This window comes from Podarcis vaucheri, assembly GCF_965113315.1.
Source record: "Podarcis vaucheri genome assembly, chromosome: 10".
NCBI lineage: Eukaryota > Metazoa > Chordata > Lepidosauria > Squamata > Lacertidae > Podarcis > Podarcis vaucheri.
The window spans coordinates 35,627,192-35,647,510 of record NC_138748.1 but is presented as its reverse complement, the minus strand read 5'-3'; the positions used below and the strand labels follow the sequence as shown (position 1 = coordinate 35,647,510).

At 40.0% G+C, this 20,319-nt stretch overlaps 1 protein-coding gene across 5 annotated transcripts in view; it reads right to left on the bottom strand.

Annotated features, from left to right (window-relative positions):
• The window catches only part of LRRIQ1 (leucine rich repeats and IQ motif containing 1), a 102,717-nt gene extending 91,753 nt beyond the window's left edge, over positions 1-10,964 (bottom strand). For 2 of the 5 annotated variants that reach the window (XR_014224157.1, XM_082240932.1), the window contains exons 1-10: positions 10,482-10,855; positions 9,590-9,738; positions 8,956-9,067; positions 8,280-8,374; positions 6,274-6,400; positions 5,690-5,919; positions 4,957-5,031; positions 2,821-4,299; positions 2,081-2,233; positions 851-1,001 (exon numbers count right to left, since the gene is read on the bottom strand). Coding sequence is in view for 4 of the 5 variants with exons in the window: in XM_082240932.1 (XP_082097058.1) it covers positions 851-1,001; positions 2,081-2,233; positions 2,821-4,299; positions 4,957-5,031; positions 5,690-5,919; positions 6,274-6,400; positions 8,280-8,374; positions 8,956-9,067; positions 9,590-9,738; positions 10,482-10,719 (2,809 nt within the window). In the remaining variant the exon portion in view is untranslated. The other 3 variants (XM_082240933.1, XM_082240934.1, XM_082240935.1) reach the window with 3 other exon arrangements.
• Between the last annotated feature and the right edge of the window lie 9,355 nt (positions 10,965-20,319).

Below are 20,319 nucleotides of genomic sequence, written 5' to 3'. Positions count from 1 at the left end.
TTGTTTATTATGTGCAGACATCTTATTTGCTCATGGGGATTTTTTTGGCTACTTTTATTTTTTACCACAGTAAGATAGCCAAGGCAGCTTTTGCTTTTATTCAGCCAAGTGCATGTTTCATTGCTGATTCATCAGTTGAATCCTCAGGTTTTGAAATCCAGTTTCCTAATATGTTACTTCATTAAATGAACCACAAATCAGATATGTACCTTATTTTACTAACCATACTCATGTACACTACAGCCTGGATTTTGTTTCTTTGTCTAGCATGATCAACAAAAGGAACCCTGGCTGAAACTATGAAAACAAGAGCAAAATCTTCTCCAATGCTCCACTTGAAATCTATGAGACAACCAAGCAGATTGCAGCATGAGATGCACTGAGAGGGAAGGAGGAGAGCAGACATTGGGATCAACAGTGGGCCAAACGGAAGACAGGTCTTCCTTCAACTATGTCCGCAAATTTCTGTGAGCTTTCTTGTTTACTTTACCTTGAAACAAGTTAATCAGCAAGACTGGCCATTTATATAAAATCTGCTCCCCACCACAGACACTGAGTGCACCAGGGAATATGCAGATGGACACCTATTTACTTTCCCTGGTAAATGAAAGTTGTTTACTTGTACTGAAGTGTAACTAGGAACCACAAGACTGCCCACCTATGACCTGACTCTCAGTGCTGAGACAACCACCATATTTTTTAAAAGAGCAGACCACAGAGGCTACTAACCCAAACCAATTAACAGAGGAGTTTATTGTTAATCACATAAAAATATCTTATTAAGAACATTTATTTACCTACTAATGGTTGCAGTTGTACTATTTATCAAAGGAAATAGTCATTCCCTTACCAATTCGAGTGATTTTATTGTAGGAAAGTTCAAGATTCCAAAGATTAGTGCAGCCATATAAACCATGAAGGGATGAAATGTCATTTTTGTTCAGAATTAGAATGCAGAGATTTTCAAGATTCTCACAATTAATCCCTTTAATATTGTTTTCCTGTAAACAAACCAAATAAATATTTCAAGTTTTATTACATTTTTTTGAATGAACTAAAAATAATTAACAGTACAATCTTATTCATATTTACTCAGAATGCTCAATAAATTGAATGAGACTTATTGCCAGGTAAGTGTTTAGGATTGCAGCTCTTGCCTCTGATCCTGATTAAAACTGATACAAAAATCAGTTCAAGCCCGGCTGAATTGGGAGGGAGGTTGGTTTTCGTAGGTTCCCCTGGGTGAGAGGCAAAGGAGTGTACTTATGGGATTACTATATTCTGCCTACCACATGGGATACACTTACTTGTGAGCTTTAGTTTATCATCTGTGGCCCTAAACTTTGTGCTGTACATAGGGTTATTGGGTGAAGGTGTTAAGATGTGTCTGGATGAGCCTTTGGCAGGCAGTTACAGTAAAACTGCTTCAATTCCATTCATTGTAGGCAAGAGAATATTTGAGTGGAGGAACTGATTACCACCTGGGATGGAGGTCTAGATGTTTGGCCCTTTTCAGCTCCTCCAGCAGTTTTTGATGGGGCTAGCCACTTAGTCCTCTATTTGCCAGGTCAGTCTGTAACTAAATTATGTTCATCCCTGATTTGACCTAGAAGGGGATGACCTGACATATATTACTGCGACTCACATGCATAAACTGGGTGGGCATGGGGTAATTCAGCTGTGCACATCTGGGTTCTTGGCACAGCACCAGACCAGTCTAGATGGTCAAAAGTGTCGGTGTTGGCATTGTCCATAGAAATATAATCTTTTACCAGAAAACCTATTGATTTGGGGATGGGCTTAGAGGCACTGCATCTGTGTTAGACTAGACAGACAGATCTGGGATGCTGTCAGTGTATTCACCATGCTGCTGATAAGCAGCCTCCCTGTCCAGGCTGGTTACTAGCAAGGAGAACGATATCCATATGAAGGTTGCTATTTGAAAATATTATGCTAGACTAGCTAGACCTTTGATTTGATCCACTAGGGCTCTTATGTTCTTATTGTATGTGGAGTGAATGTGTAACAGCACCTTTTGAAATAATTTCCACTTCAACATAGACTAAAAAATACATAGTACCTCTGCATCTATGTATCTTAGATCTTTGCAGTTGCTGAGTCCTTCCAAAGAAAGCAATCCACAACGTCTGAGACTCAAAAATTGTAGCTTTGAACACTGTGACAACGTGGAGAGGCTGCAGCCTGGCAAATCTTGAAAGGTAACTGTGGTCACCTATACACATTCAATAAGAGAAATTTTATACTCTTGCAACATTTGAAATATATTTGCAATGCATTATATAAACTGTGATTTCAAACCATCCAAAATATTGTTTCTAGCTCAAAACAAAAAAGTTTGGAAAAATCCAAAATCATATCAGGGGGTGGGGGAAGAAAACAATTCATGACATCCAACACACCACAATGGAAAGATATACTTCTTTGTTCAACAATTGTTCTACGCTACTGTAACTCTCGTTTTGCTCATCCACTACTCTGCAGGCTGTGTAGGAGGTGTAAAGTCTTTTGGAAGGTTGTGATCAGGTTGCCTAACTGCACAATACTGCCATAGCCCCCACCCAACCCTTTGCATCAACAGAACTAGAGCACATAGTGAACAAGGAATGTGGGAAAGAGTTTCTATAAAAGTCAGTAAATTATTCAAGCATTTTTGGCAAACTTTATGATTCCACTTCTTACTTCCTCTGAGGGGAATGTTATGTCAGCGCTAAGAACCTACGAATAGCTCGCGATACATAAGCACTAAAAGGATTCACAAGACACTTGTACGACAGTTTTGAACTTGCAACTTTTACTCACCTGTTGCAGAGAATTCCAAGGGCCAGCCTGCATTATCATGGCAGCACTCAGAGGAGGCATCAGACCAGAGGAGCATTTCCGTGGCCTGCTTCTTTCAACTATTTTCTTCCCCTGGTGTTCCCTATAAATTCTAGACCAGGATTTACATCCTTTCATCCACGCCAACCTCTTCTTTTCAATAGAATCTGAAAGCACGAGCGGTTGCTCAGAAGAATTGACGGAATTCTCACATCTGGCCCAACGACTAGTGACTTCCTCATGAATTTCTTTTAAAGCAAGCTCTATTTTAATATTTTCAGATGCATAAGACCCATCTATCTGTCCAGCGCCTCCAGAATCTAGCTGAACATCCATGCTGATGCAACTGCTATGCCTGCTGTCTTCCTGATTAACTATTGTAATAGTTTCACTATTGAGAGCATTTGTATTACCATTTTCCTGAAATTCCACAGTTGTCAATAAACGGTATCTGTCATCATTTCCTACATGCATCATTTCATGTATTTCATCTTGTTTCTTTTTCTCATACTCTTTTTCCTGTGTTTCAACTTTCTGTTGCTTTTCCTCAATTAGTTTCATTCTTCCATATTTAGCTTCCTCCTGTTCTTTTACCTTTTTGATTTCTTCCTCCTTATTAGCTATTTCTAAAGTCTTCTCTGTATTTGGGGGGCCCATTCCCCTTTTTATTTTGGCAGTTTCTTCTTCCTTTCGTTCTTCTACCTGTTCTTCCTCCTCTTCTTTTACCTTTTTGATTTCTTCCTCCTTATTTGCTATTTCTAAAGCCTTCTCTGTATTGGGGGGGCCCATTCCCCTTTTTATTTTGGCAGTTTCTTCTTCCTTCCTTTCTTCTACCTGTTCTTTTGCTTTTAATTTCTTTGTTATTTTTGTAACATTATCAATATTGTCCAGTTTCATTTGCCTTTCTGATTTTTCAGTTTCATCATCTTCTTTGACTTCTTTAATTATTTTTCTGTTTTTAGCCAACAGTTTTTCTTTATCCACATTTTCAGACTCCATTTTCTTTTCTATCACAAATTCTAGGTGGCCTTTTTCTGTCCTTTTCAGTTCTTCCAATATTAGTTGTTCTCGCTGAAGTCTCAAAATTTCTTTCTTCTTTTCATATTCTTCATGCCTCTTCATCTTTTCCTCAAGTTCTTGCCTCTCTTTTTCTTCCCATCTCTTTCTTTCTTTTTCCTCTTGTTCCTTCTTCTCTAGGGCCCTCTTCATCAATCTTTCCTGCTTTTCTTTCCTTTCCCTTTGCATCGCTTCTTGCAATTCTCTTTGTTTTTCTAGTTCTTTTTTCCTTTCTTTCAAGACAGGGGAATATGTTTTGTACACCAAGAAGGCTCTAAAGGTAGCTTGGATTTTTACAGCAGCCATATTCTGCAGTTCTGCCAAGTGTTGTCTTTCCATAGCTTGTTGTTCTTCGAATGCCTTCTTTTCTTCTTCTATTTGTATCTGTAAGTTATTAATCAATTCCTAAGCCCAAACAAAAAAGTAAGCATTTGTAAGAAATACCAAAATTATGACATACAAATCATATAAAATAGAAACTGATATTAATGGTTCTACATTAAATAGGTTGCACATTAAATAGGCATATTAAAACAGGCAGGTCAGAGGGAGGTGATGTCAATCTATTTGTAACATATATATTGAACTGTGTTCAATTTATTGTTCAGTGTATTGCTATTATATTGGCTCTGTTATAATAATAATATGAAATGAACTATTTGTAATTGTCCCAGCAGGTGTAGAAAAAGCATGTTGCTATGCTGAAAGAATAAACCTGGGGTGGTATTCAATGCTAGTATCATAGGTGCCAACTCCCTGCGGCCTTGGGTGCCTAAGCACCCACAAAATTCCCAATGAGGGGGCCAGGCACTCTCAAATTTCAGTGCCAGGGCCATTCAAGCTGCATGGCACCCATGGTCCCAGGCACCCATGGTTACGGGGCCAAGAATCAAAGTAGACTTATTAAAGTTAATAGACATGACTATCTTAGATGCATTAATTTCAATAAGTCTACCCTATGATGGTTTGGGCATGACATGTGGACTGAGGATTATTTTCCTATACATAAACTACGATGCTACAATCTTATAAAAATTGTCAACATTCTTGTATGTAAATTACCTCATGCTGTCTCATTTGTTCTTTCCAAGACTTCTCCTCTTTCATCAGCTCCTTTTCCATCACTGCCTGTTGTTGCTGTACATAATATAGATAATCAATGTTAGCACTTCAATTAATGTTAGATTTAAGAATGTCTGACAGAGAAGGTGCATGTAAAAAAGTAACAGAAAAGGCTGCAAAATTATAAAAACCAAATGACAAAAGCTGAAACATTTACTAAGCACTGTTCCTCTAGAAAATCATACTGGCCCTTTGATTGTTGGTATTCTTATAATAAACAATAAAGCAATGTTTCTGAACACACTCTTAGATAATATGTGTAGCACCAAAGAGAAATAAGGTCCTTTTTGTACCCTAAAGGAGCTGATTGCTACAATATAATTCTTTTCCTGTAATATTTGAAGTATAATATATATATCAATGTCAGTGAAAAGCATGTCAGAACTTATCAATGACTAGCATATTATGAAGAATCAGTTATTTTATTTAAGCTGTATCTAGGTTAGCTACACACGGCACATATATGTTTAAATTATTATGCTATATTTGCATTATTTAATGTATTAAACTTTAATGTATTTCATTAATGTATGTTTTATATTTAATTTTTTCTGATGTTTATTGTTTTTAATGCATTCAAATTCATTTCAGTCTAAAAACAAGATATACTAAATAAATAAAAGATACGACCCACAGGTTTTAAATATGCCCATTATCTACATTAAAATATTACCGCATGGAACATTTCTAACTTCATTCTTTCAGCCTCCAGTTCCTCCTGCCGTAGCTGCCTCCTTTTTTCCTCCTCTTCATTTTGCGTTTCTTCCATGCACTTCTTAATTTTCAATTGTTTTATTCTTTCATTTTCAAGTTCATTTTGCTTTTGTTCCCAGAGCTCATATTCTCGCTTGCATCTTTCTTCAACTTCTTGGAAAGTAAAGCTAAGGTCTGTGCCACCATCATCTAGAAGAATGCAGGCATGAGAACTTGGAATCACTGATACTATTGCCCCCCCCCCCATAAAATTGTGTTGCCAGCTCCTGGTGGATTTAAGAATTTTCACTATACCATAAAAACAAGGTGTATGATTTTTTTTCTGCCTGTGATAATCTATTTTAACATTCTGCACTAGAGGAGGTTGCTTCATCTTCAACATCACCAACAATATAGCTCACATCATGCAGATGTAGAACATACCATGTATGGAAAATAACTGGCTAAACAATCTCTGGCTAAACAATATTGATCTCAGAGACCTGAGCTAAGTCATGAAGATGAGTGATTCTCTGTGAGTCACTATCTTACAATATTGTTTACCTGTCAAAGAACAGATATCAGCAATTTCACTGGAAGCAATGTCTCCATTATTATTGGCCTCTATTGTATTATCAGAAGTCACATTGATCTGTTGTTCTTCATCTTCATCTTCTATTTCAGACAATACCTAAACAGCAACAAATATTTTCATGAGAGTGTAGTTGAGCTTGGAACCATCGAACTATACACAGAAGCAGTTATGTTCTATGCTAGTCATCGTTCAAAATTGCAAGAGATATAGTAGGAGAAATATAGGTAATGAGCAGATGTTATTTGCTATGGATGAAAAGTTTAGGAGCACTTGTATTGGCCACAATCCAACTTGGTGTGTGCAGAGTCTTGTTGTAAGAGCAGCAATCTTACTATTCAGTTGTTTAATAAGGAGGAGAACTGAATTAAATTCCTTTACTTTCCCTCCTAAGCTGCTAATCAGAAATATCACCGATTTTCGGATGGGGGTTTGTGTTTACAACCACAGCTAGATTGGTGAAAGAAAATGTGAATGCAATACAGCACTAGCTTGCATTTAAGACTTCTTATTGAATTAGGGATGTCTGCATAGAAGTCTACTTCAACAAGCATATTGCCACAAGCAAAATATGAGACAAGCCTCCTACCCAACAATAGGTTTGCATTTGTATTACAGTTTGTATTTTAACAGAGATAAATTCAAAATATAATTTTAAAGGAAGTTTAGAGCATCCACCAAGCTTATCAAATTATTTCTGTTATGACAATCAATATAAGCTTATCTCTACATGTGTCACATTTTCTGCTATATTGTTATTGCTCTCTACTGCCAAAAACTAATCAGATCCTGAATTTTTTTCTACATATGAAATTTTATTTTTGTCATAACAAGCCAGTTTCTAAAAAGAATGTCACTAGGAACAGTTTTTTCTGGACACATATATTTGAACTACGTATTAGTGCAAGGCGAAAAAAGAAATAAGAATACACACACATGGTGGATTTAAAAAAAACCTATTTAAAAATATTTCCTTATATTTGAACTGGATTTTTTTTTTAAAAAAAGAGAATGGTAAATACTAAGGTTTTCTCAAATCAGGTGTGGGGAACTTTTGGCCCTCAGATGTTGTTGGCCTACAAGTCTCCTGACGCTTGGCCATGCTTGCTTGGACTGGTGGGAGCTGTAGTTCAGCAACACCTAGACAGCCAAAGGTTCCCCTTACCTATCTTAGATAATAACCATATTATTATTAAATAACATGTATATAAGCATGTTAGCCAAAGCTGAACAGGAAATTCATGCAGGTGAGTGAGAGGGCTGGCATCCATTTTCTGTACCCAGTACAGAAGCCAGTTTGGTGGCATGAGGAAAGAAGCCACCAGGTCTGAACCCAACAGAGAAACCCAGTTTTCTCACCCTTCTCTGCCAACCCAACCCCAGCAGATCTTCTCATGGCTGGACTGTTGTTTGATAAAGCTTAGATTCCTGGTGGTAATTCCCCCACACAAGGGTGGAAGGCCAGACCTTGGAGGCTGTTAAAACCTAGAGGGTTCCTGAATGCTCTTGAGAATTGACCAGTGGAAAATGCTGATGATCTTTTCAAAGTCCTGTCTCACTACAGAATGGCAAGCTAAGATAGGAGATTGACACAATTGCTTCTGTGTATCCTCTCCATCACTGTGCAGTCCAAGTATATCCTTGATATTCTGAGGAGCTAGAGGCTATGCAGAAAACCTGATGAAGATTAGTTAGCACACATAACTGTGCCTACCCTGAGGCTGTGCAGATGACTAAGGCACATTTTGCAGCCTGCATTGCACCCCCTAGCAGCTGGCCAGTGGAGCTATTCCACATGGTTCAGAAGTTGCTGACTCACACTCTGAAGGAACATCTTGTCCACATCATCTGGTCGCATAAACTGAAGCCAAGCCCACAACACACCACTGATCCCAAAACGTATCACAGACTGTAGGCATGTTTGGCAAGTGGAATGAGCAGTGGCAGTAGTCCTAGTAAAAATATATAGAGAAAATACCCTTTTCTTTAATTCTTCTGGGTCTTCATTATATTCAGAAGCCAACTCAGCCAAGCAATCTGAAGCATTATTAGGAACTACCTTGTATATATCACCTGCAAATAAAGAAATTATAATGTAGACACTGCAGAAGAAGTTAGTGTTCAAGGCCTCAAATAACTCATTTCAGTGAGACATCCTACTAGAACTTATATAAATAAGATAGCACTTCTTTCCAAATGGGCAGGGGTTTTTTTTAGGTTGGATCATTATACATCCAACACTAAAGATACATTCCATACAAGATCAGGGTTGCTTATTCTACCTTTAAAAGACTCATTAAAATTCCAATGAAAGGAATAGGTAAGTGTTTTATACAAATCATACTTAGGATAGCTTAATAATCAAAGCATAATTTGTGGCAGGCCCAATGTTAAACAAGGGTTTCTATCAATCTCCTAAATTTGCACTCCCATGTATTTTCCTGTTAATATTGACAAAAAATCTCCATAACAGTGATAAACAGCCACTGCTACCCGAACATTTAACATTTGTCTATTTAAATATTTTGAATACTGCTAACTTACTTTTCAGTTACAAATAATTCTAAAAATGTTTGAGTGCTGTAGTTTCTCTTGTAAAACATAAGCATCTTACTTGTACACCAGTAGCAGAACAAACTGACTAACTCACTTACTTGATATTTCATCATTTTCCAAATCTTGCAAAATTAGCTTTTCTGCATTGTGGCTACTCCTCTTCACAAAATTCAAATATTGGATAACTGATTCTGGGAGCTCATCTGAAATCTAATATACAATTTAAAATAAATTCTATGTTATTTTCATATTAGGCTTGTTTGCAGCTAAGTTACAATCCTAGGTGGAACTATGTAAGGTAGAAGTATTGGAATACAAGTGCTGCAGTCTCAAATCCTATTTATTTATTATATATTACCTTTCTGCTAATTCACTTAAAAGCAGTTATTTGTTCATGGTTTAAGTAAGTTTATAAAAGAATTAGATGAATTCATAGGACAGCAGTGGGAAACATTTAGCCCTCTGATGGAGTCCCTCTGAGAATTAGATGCTGGTTACAAAGAGTGGAACTACATTTATGTTATAATATGTTACTGCAGAACTTATATGCAAGTTTCTTTAGGGTCTAGGATACTAAGAAACAAGCCATCCACATGGTACCCTCCATGGCATATATTATCAACCAAACTAGTAAATATATCAATCTGCCAGAACTCTGTATACTGTATATGCCAAGTTTGTCAAGTATGCAGAAAGATCACTGTATGCCACCAAGTCCTGTGGAATACTTACTGGTTCGCTGTCACTTGAAGCTTCTGCTGATAAATCAGGATCAAGATCAGGATCATCTATTTCAGAGGATGAAAAACTGATTTTGCTTAATTCAAGTTCTATTTCTTCTTCAATTTGTCGATCATCATCATCTTCCTCCATTCCTTTTACTGTAACATGGAAAAGGCAAAAAGAAAAGAAATGCATGTGCTGCCGAACTGTTACTTCTACGGTTAACATTATGTAGTTGTTTAAGACCATTCTAAAATAATATGGCATGCTATCCATCTCAAGTAAAGGTGGAGGTATAACTAGTGATCTTGACAGTATGAGGAAAGGGCCAGGTAGGCAGTTGCTGAGGTTTAAGTTGTGGAGACATTACATTGCCTACCTTTGGCTAGTTGTTGTCACTGTCATTAACTGTGCTGCCTCCTGACTGGTTCATTTCCTTGTCCCATGCATAAAGACCATTGTGGCTTGATAACAATTGTAGCTAATGTATTTCTGTTGGCCAACCACTTTTCAAAAGCAACACTTTGCAAGGGCAATAAAAATGGGGATACAATGTGCCTGCTTTTATTTATTTATATACACTCAGGGATTGCTATATATATATATATATATATATATATATATATATAGTAGGGAGACGGTTTAAAAACAAAACAAAACCACAACCCACTTGTGGGTTAACTGTCCATAATCTTTTACCAGGGACAATTTACACTTAATGGTAATTATTAGTTGTTTATCTACATGGCCCTAATGAAGTAATGTGGCATTTTGCAGTGAAATGAAAGAGAAATGACAGGTTACTCCCTTAAAAAATCAGAACGTTATATCCACCGTCAAATAATAAATCTACCCAATACACACAACTCTCAGGATATATCCAAGTTTGAGGCACACTCACTGTGCACTAATGCAACGGAGTGACACTTGGCACGTCTTGGCTCCAAAGAGAAGCAACTTAAGTCGTTAAAAAGAAAGAAATAGACGGCAGCCAGAGCCTCAAGCTTACAAGCGACACGTGCCCGCCAAGCCCTCAGAGCACTTGGACTACACGTCCCAGAGTGCATTGGGGTAAGCAAAGCATTAAGCCATGAGCGGGCAGCGCCCCGTTGCACGCTGGGAGTTGTAGTTCTAGGCATCGCCCTCGCTCAACTGCCGCCCCGCTCTGTCTTAGCGATCGAAACGGGTTCCTCCCCGGCTGTTTTGTCAGGAGAGGGGATCCGTCCCTGCTCTCGGCGTCGAAGACCGCTTCATCCCTCCCGCTTCCCGCCGCCGCTGAGCACTGACCTGCTTCAGAACCCGAGAGCTTAGAGCGGCTAACTTCAATGTTACAGGAAGTGTAGCCATGACAACCGTGAACAGCGCGCAGAAGGACGTCCTAGCTACGGAAGCCGAGAAAGTTCGAAATTAATTGACTTGGAATCGGAGCCCCGGGAGGAAACAAGGGATTTTTGAACGCCTTGGGAGGAGGGCGCGGGGATGCAGAGGAGCCAGCTGCACTTAGGATGCGTGGAAAGGCAAGACGCTGGCCTGTAGCTAGGGAGAAGGACACCTTTCTTCATCGCTTTGGCTTGTTTTTCTTCGTGGCACAGCTCCTGGAAAAAAATTAAAATGCTAGGAAGCCTCGTTGGTCCTTTAGGAACCTCCTCCCTCCAAACATTCAACAGTGGTGCAATACAGGGCTATGAAACCTATTTATTTGTTTTAACAAATGTGTAAAAGATTTGCAGCCCGAAACCCACAGAAGCGGTACAAAACGTAACAATGAAGCAAAGTACGAAAAGTGTACTTTGAAGTCCTGAAAAGCAATCAATTTCTACAGATTCTAAGAACAAAACAAAAAACTTTCCCACAAAGTCTGAAAACAAAACACTTTCAAGGGGCGTATAATGAATATTTTGCAAGTGACTCAGTCACACCTCAGGGAAAGCCCCAAACCAAAACAGAAAAGCTGGACATGGGCAGTGGATAGTGAACAAGATGCTCAAGAGCAGTGGTCAGCAAACTTTTTCAGCAGGGGGCCGGTCCACTGTCCCTTAGTCCTTGTGGGGGGCCAGACTATATTTTGGGGGGGAAATATGAAGAAATTTCTATGCCCCACAAATAACCCAGAGATGTATTTTAAATAAAAGCACACGTTCTACTCATGTAAAAACACCAGACAGGCCCCACAAATAACCCAGAGATGCATTTTAAATAAAAGGACATATTCTACTCATGTAAAAACATGCTGATTCGCAGACTGTCCGCGGGCCAGATTGAGAAGGCAATTGGGCCAGATCTGGCTCCCGGGCCTTAGTTTGCCTCAAGGGTCTGGAAACCAAGCCATATGAGGAACAGTTGAGGGTGTTAGGTATGTTTAGCCTGGATAAGTGGAGATGCAGAGGGGTTACGAAGGCCATCTTTAAATATTGAAATATACTCAGAGTTGCAAAGTGATTTCATGCTCTTTATTCAGCTCATAGTGGTGAGGGGGAATGAATGAAAGTCCCCTCAAAGTATCTGCTTTATATTGTAGCAGGAACCCCCCCACCCCAATCATTCTGTTTCCACAAACTTCACTCACACTCACACACTACATACGCCACATTTCTGTTATAAATTCATAGAAAATCAACCATACATCGGATTTGCACTGTTCCATTTTTTACTCCATGTGACAAGGACTATCAAAGGGGGGTGCTTGGTTTCTGGTCAGCCATAATCCCTTCACCATCCCAGCACATCCACAGGAGCCCTGCCCAGTTGCTATGTCAACCCTGATAATCCCAGACAGAAGACCATCAAAATCACAAAGAACAGTGGATTCACCACAGGCTGAAACAAAGGACAATGATCAGATCTTCCCTCTGGGGGCAGGAAACTGCAAACTCCCCATTGTCACCTGGAAAGTACTCATGGGGAGGGGGAAAGGAGGAACCAGCTGGGTGACTGGACACTCAGGTTACCACCACAACTCCTCCCTCAACCCCTCCTTTCTGTAATGTATGCATGATGTCAACCCCTTCTGTAATGTATGCATGATGTCAACCCCTCCTTTCTGTAATGTATGCATGATGTTTCTGGGGGTGGGCTTGACCTAGAGGAGGGGAATTTCAAAAGTTTTTATAAGGTCTTGCAGCCCATTGTTCTGGGTCTTTCCTCTCTCTTGCAAGGGAAGGGAACCCTGTTGCAACAGTTCAATAAAGGCCAAGCCTACAGGCTGCTGTTTTGCTCCAAGTTATCCTGGTTGGTGTCTTTGTTTTTGTCCAAGGGAGCCCTCAGATTTTTCCGTTAACAGTTGGCGACCAGACTCTGGGACACTTGGTTCTCCTGCAGAGGTGAGGAGGGAGATAGAGGGGATCAGGCGCCACTGGGCAACCTTAGCCCAGAGATCCTTCTTCCTCTCCCTGCCTCCTCTTTGCGGGCGGTAATCAATCGTCACCAAAAGCTCAACCAGGGGAGCAAAGGCGAGGTCAAAGCCGGCTAAGGGAAAAGGATCCTGGGATCTGCGGGGGGACATCTTCGAACGTGAGTATGGTTTGAAGTAAATACATTGGGAGGGGGGTGGAAAAGTAACGTCCCCACGACAGCCAGACTTTCCTTCTTTCATTTCTGATGTTACCCTTCGGAGTCGGCCGGGTACGTTCTCTCTCTCTCCTTTTCTCCCCCGATTCTCCCCCTCGGAGGGTGGCCAGGGAAATCGCGGAACTTTTCTGTCTGACGTTATCTCTCGGGGTCGTCTAGGAACGTCAAAACCTTTCCCTTTCTCTCCCCACAAATTCTTACGCGGTGCTGGGCCGGGGAAATTGTGGTACCTTTTGCTGTTTTCCGACGTTCCCCCCGGGGTCGTCCAGGAACGTCTTAATCTCTCTATCTCTTTTCTCCCCCGTTTTCCGTCTTGGAATTGAGTCCGGGAAAGCGTGGCTCTTTTACTGTTTCTCTGACATCCCTCTCTCGGAGTCGTCCAGAGGAGTCTTTCAAGTATTCTCTTACTCTCCACCTACCCTAACTCTGCAAATGAAGCTGCCCCTCCTGCCTGGTGACCTTTGTTAGGGATGACCTGGGTATGTGAGAACGCAAGGTCGTTTGCTCCCCTTTCAAAACTTTGTTTTCTCGGACCCCCAATCTGGCACTGCACAGCGCAGGCGTCCAGTAGGGAGCCCAAACTTAGTCTCAAAGGCTAGGCAGGAGGCTGTTGTGGAGGGTAGAAGGGGCGGTTCACGAAGTGGGGCCCCACACTAGGATTAGTCTTGTGAAGTAGCGCTGAGGAAAAGGAATTCCGGGCAGAGAGACCCGTGGTTTGAGTTTCCGGGCTGAGAGACCCGTGGTTTGAGTTTCCGGGCTGAGAGACCCGTGGTTTGAGTTTCCGGGCTGAGAGACCCGTGGTTTTGTTTCAGGTTCAGGTTTGAGATTTTCAGAAATTAATTCGTGGTTTATAGATAAGTAGGAATTGTGTTAGTCAAGGGTACTTTGAGTACTGAAAGGATTTTTTTTCTGTTCACCCTTTCTTTCCCATTGCCTTTCCTCCCTTGTGTGTGTGTTTCCACTCTTTCTGTCTTTAGCGTACTTTGTTAACGAAAAAGAAAAAAAAAAAAGCCCAATAATAACATATGAGAGAATGGGAGCTCACTAAACACCCTAGCTGGACTCCTCCTGGCAACAAAGCTTCCATGAAGCCTTTTTGCCCCAGAGAGGATTCTAATATGCCCCTCCACCTTGCCATCTCCAATTAGAGAAAAAATAGAAATAAAATAAAGGGGCAAAAATGGTCAAGTTTGTGTTGTTAAACTGTAGCCTAGAGCTGGAACATGGAACTGTAAACTTAATGGTGCACAGAAGGCAGTAGATATAATAACAGTCCATGTTCTAAAATGCACATAGTTTTAAATTGCAAGCTTGCTTCAAAAAAATCTTAAATCTAAGGAAGCCATGTTGCGCCTTATCAATCTTAAAACAAAACAAAATGGAGAATGGAGTGTGCAAATGTTTGTTATTTGAGAGAGGCTCTAAAAGAGAGTTTCCCTCCCAAGTGGTGAAATCCTGTATACGTGCTACTTGTGTTCTGAAAGGGGGATTACCCCACCTCTTTCTTCTAGTTTTAAGTGAGGAGGGTGATTCTAAGTCTAATGGCAAATGATGTTTTGTTGTAACTTTTGAGTTTGCTCCAGTCTATTTTGGAAGGAGAAGTTAACCAAATGTTTCTGCTGCAAAAGCCTAGTTGAGCCAACTGCTCTCTCAAGCTAAAATGCAGTGTATGTACTTCATTAAGTATATGCCTATGAAAGTATGGTGTTCCTTCTAAGAAAAATATGTGAGTCCAGTTTTAACTTTGATCTGGTTGGACAGAAGAGTTATTGTAAGGCTCCTGATATCAGTCTCTATAAGACGTCCTGGCCTCTTTTCTTAGAAAATGCCCCCCTTATTTCATTCTGTCTCTTTCAGGTTTTTTTTCCTTCTCCTTATTCTGTGCCAGGTAAATTTACTCCCGAGTAAGCTTCCTTTAAAGGAAACTGCAAAGGTGGGGGGGGGCATAGATTAGGCTTACTATTCCTCTGCAAGTTCAGGTAAAATTGTTCACTCTTGTATTCCTTTTAAATCAAATCTATGGCTGTTTTAACTATGCTTTATAAGAGATCCTCTCCCTATCTTAGGAAAAATGTTCACTTCAGTCTTTAAAGATAATTTATCTAGGAACTTTCACTCTTTAGTCTAAGGAAGTAAAAAAACTCTCACTCAAACTAGCTTCAAGATCTGCTAAAAGGGTTGGGTACTTTTATTTTCCTCTTCCTTAGTACATGATAGGCGCATGGTTTGTGATCTCTTCCCCAGTTGTGTCTGTGTACATAAGTATGTGTGTGTTTCTGGTAGTACAAATCTTGCTATGAACCCTGTATTTTAGGGTTGGACTAGATGACCCCAGGTCCCTTTCAACTTTCCCAATTTGTGGCTGATGAGTTGAAATCCAGCCCAGATTTGCTCTTTGTTTTTAAAGGTGAGAGGTGAATGTGTGTGTTTCTGGTAGTACAAATCTTGCTATGAACCCTGTATTTTAGGGTTGGACTAGATGACCCCAGGTCCCTTTCAACTTTCCCAATTTGTAGCTGATGTGTTGAAATTTAGCCCAGATTTGCTCGTGATGTTTGAAGCAGAACTGGTGATATCAGGCATTTAAGTGATTACAGTGTTTATCATTTTGTCTATTTAAAAAATAAAACTTAAAAGTCTACTAAAAGTTTAAGCACATAAAAATTCATATAGTCAAGTAGAATGCGCCTTGACCAATCCTGTAAATAAAGGGCAGGATAATTTGTCTGCAAATGGTAAGGCTGAAATGACTGAGAATGTTAAAAAAAAAAATCCTATGAATTCTGACTGGCCATTTTTACTCATAAATAAGAGAGCGGTTGATTGTTCCGCGAATGACCAGATAAAATGACCAATAATGATAGCCCTTTCCTGTACATAAAGGAAGCAGTCTCAGTTTGCTTGGGCTGAAATTGCTAGCTTTGGTGAATACTTAAATTGCTGAGTTTCTCTTTTTGTTTAAAATCAAACCCTGTTTTCAAAATCTACTCCTTACCCTTCCTTTCCCTTATTCAAATGGTAATTTAGCCAAAGGATGCAACATTCTCTATAGTATAAAAGGTTTGCCGAGATATGAACTCTGCACATGCACAGAGGCTAGATCAGCTACAGAAGAGAGAGAGAGGAAGGGGGGAACTGTAAGGGGGGAGAGGAGGTTTCTTCCAAATGTAAAAGAAAACTTGGAACCATTGAGGAACCATTGAGGGAAATCACCCTTAATCTGTCTTTGCTCCAGGGGCTACTTAAGACAAAAGGCTAAAAAAAAAACAAAACAAAAAAACAAAAAAAAACTAGCCCATCAAAAGTCAAGAGCTTTCCAGGTTCCAAATCTTAACATGCCAAATTCTTTTCACAGGTAAATATCAGAGCATTCCCCCCCTCAATGGGAATTTTAGGAACAGCATTTCCTGACAGGCTTCTCACATGAAATAATTTTCCCTTTTAACAGGATATGTGAACCCCGATAACAAAGTGTTCTTAACATGCCAAATTCTTTTCACAGGTAAATATCAGAGCATTCCCCCCCTCAATGGGAATTTTAGGAACAGCATTTCCTGACAGGCTTCTCACATGAAATAATTTTCCCTTTTAACAGGATATGTGAACCCCGATAACAAAGTGTTTGTCCCTTTTTCCTCCCACAGCAACTTTCTTTCTGTTCTGTGAAACAAGTCTGAATCCCTGCTACAGTTTGACTTCCATCTCTTTGTGGCTTTGACACTTTTTTTAAAGTTACAAATAATCTGTTTTCATTTATTTAATCTGTCTCTCCATGATGTCTATGAAGTTAATCGAAGCACAACCAAACATTGTTTGTGGAATGGTATTTGTTTACTTTTTTGCCTGAGCATTTCTTATTAATTCTGTCATTTTGGCTAGTGCAAGGTACTTGCACAACTTTAAATTGCCATTCATTTTTTTCCTTGGTATTAAGTCATTTTCCAGTATTGTCCTATAGCCGATGTTGTCACATCAAGAAACACTCTTTTATTTTCATTGTTACTTCAGATTTCTTAAAATTGTGTGTCTTAGCATTTATTTATTTTTCGTTCCTCATAAGTCATTGTGTGTGTTTCATTATTATTTTAACCTTGAATTTTTTTTACAGTTCTCTTTCTCTCCAAAGTGAAGGAAAGCAAACGAACTTGGCAGATAATAACAGTAGTTATAGGAAAATGTGATAATAATATTGGAATGAATGAAACGCTTAATTCGCTAAGATTTTTATTATTTGCAGCTTCCAACAGAAACCGAAGGACATCCTTTTTGCCTTTTGCCCCCTCCTTTTTCTAACTGTCTTTAAGCCCCCCAAACCCTGCCCCTTACAGGATATCACCTATACAGATGTGCAATGATGAAAAGCAGCAACAACCCCTCAACTCAGTTCTTCGCCAGCAACAACAGACACCAAAGTTTCAAAGTGGCCACAGCTTTCTCTTTCAAGAAATATAGACTGCCGGGGGAGTGGACCTGACAAAGGGGGGAGGAGTTGAATTCCAAGGACATTTTCCCACTTTTGAACCTTAAGACTGTGCTCCAGGATTGAGAAGATCACAATTGTCTCAAGATAGGCAACTGATATTTAATTAGTTTTTTTTGTATTATGTGTTATTATGTAAGAATGTTGAAATGTGTCTGACAGTGTGATTTCCACAAAGGGGGGCTATTTTGTGTGTAATTGTTTTTATGTTTAAATGTCTTATTCCTTACACCCCAGTGGAGGATTCTCATACATTTTATGTTTTTTAATAGGTCAGGCTATTATGTAGTCCAATGTTTAGAATTTGATAAATTTATAACCACAATTCGTTGTCCCACCTGGCACTATGCCAACCTTCCCTACCCATTTTAAAAAAATGTGTTAAAACTTGCTTTACCAAGGAGAAGCTTATAAGATACATAAAGGTGCACATGCTTTGGTTTAGCAGGAATGATCCCTTATAGAGTTAAATTGACTTATTTGGACAAAATGCCCTTTTAAGAACGGTTTTCCTTTAACAGACTGGTTTGAAAGGTTGAGAACCATGGGCACATAAATTCAAATTGGACTCAGTTTGAATTGGGCAAGTGTATCCAGGCTGCAATTAGCTTTTTGGTCCTTAAAGTGCAAGTGATCAACTTCCCAGGACTACAAGACCAGAGCCTGTAATAATAATAATAAATCCCATGGATTTTGGCCAAGGCGAAGACATATCTCTCAGGACGTGTCCGAAACCTGTGCCAGCTGTGGTGGGTGCCAGGCTACATGAAAGCCCTAAGTGGATTCACCAGGGATTGCCACTACTGCGACACCGTGCCGATGTGAGACCACAGAAGAGCTACCTTGACACCTGAGAACACACAAATGGCGGGAAGGGGGGAAGCAAACTGCACTTTTCAGTCATTAGTGGACCTTCCTGCCTAAATGCAAAGCATAGATCACTATTGAGAAAATATTTCTTCCAAGGTGCTAGAATACCACAAGTAACTGAGCAGTGCACTGTTACACCATTATATTTCCATGCAAATATCCTTAAAGTAGCATGATATCCAAGTCCCTTTCAGGTTCACATGGACACACATCTGGGACGTAGAATACCAGGTTATTATTTACCACCTTAAATTGTGCGGAGAAAAGGATTGCAAAGTAGCCACCTTTGCGATCTTATCTCCGAAGGGGGGAACTGTAGCAGGAACCCCCCCACCCCAATCATTCTGTTTCCACAAACTTCACTCACACTCACACACTACATACGCCACATTTCTGTTATAAATTCATAGAAAATCAACCATACATCGGATTTGCACTGTTCCATTTTTTACTCCATGTGACAAGGACTATCAAAGGGGGGTGCTTGGTTTCTGGTCAGCCATAATCCCTTCACCATCCCAGCACATCCACAGGAGCCCTGCCCAGTTGCTATGTCAACCCTGATAATCCCAGACAGAAGACCATCAAAATCACAAAGAACAGTGGATTCACCACAGGCTGAAACAAAGGACAATGATCAGATCTTCCCTCTGGGGGCAGGAAACTGCAAACTCCCCATTGTCACCTGGAAAGTACTCATGGGGAGGGGGAAAGGAGGAACCAGCTGGGTGACTGGACACTCAGGTTACCACCACAACTCCTCCCTCAACCCCTCCTTTCTGTAATGTATGCATGATGTCAACCCCTTCTGTAATGTATGCATGATGTCAACCCCTCCTTTCTGTAATGTATGCATGATGTTTCTGGGGGTGGGCTTGACCTAGAGGAGGGGAATTTCAAAAGTTTTTATAAGGTCTTGCAGCCCATTGTTCTGGGTCTTTCCTCTCTCTTGCAAGGGAAGGGAACCCTGTTGCAACAGTTCAATAAAGGCCAAGCCTACAGGCTGCTGTTTTGCTCCAAGTTATCCTGGTTGGTGTCTTTGTTTTTGTCCAAGGGAGCCCTCAGATTTTTCCGTTAACAATATACATTATTTACACAATGGGCTGCACATGATTGGCTAATTCCGGAATTCTACTGTAAGCCAATCAGGTTGTGGAGTCATTTCTATCTGGAGCATGATTGGGTGGTTCCTGCCAACCAATCATACTGCTGCATTGTTCTAGAACCAATCAGACTGCTGCATTCTGAATACTATTGTTCTAGGACCAATCAGGCTGCTGCATTTTGGATCCTATTGTTCTAGGACCAATCAGACTGCTGCAGTTTGGATCCTATTCAACTCAGTACATAACAAATATCTAACATGGAAGGTTGAGCAAGCTTGTTTTCTTCTGCTCTGGAGAGTAGGACCCGAACCTATGGCTTCAAATAACAATAAAGGCGATTCCAGCTAAATATCAGAAGAATGTAGTTGTGATTCCTGCATTGGATTCCTGCACGGCCCTTTGGCCCTTCCAACTCTACAATTCTATGATTCTACATTTTAGTAGGCATGCAAACATCATGATGCTAAGCACTTCTCTAATTTTAGCTAAAAGCTCTGTTTCTAGACATGGGACACCTCTGGGAGCATGCAGTACTCTCAGCCGCATGAGAGTACCTCTGTGAGTTAGGAAGGGAGCCAAATCAGGAAGGGTGCTAAATCATGAAGAATCTAAGTTTCCTCGCTTCAGAAATTCTCCTTATACAGGTGAAACACAGAAAATTAGAGGATTGTGGGAAAGTTCATTTATTTCAGTAATTCAACTTAAAAGGTGAAACT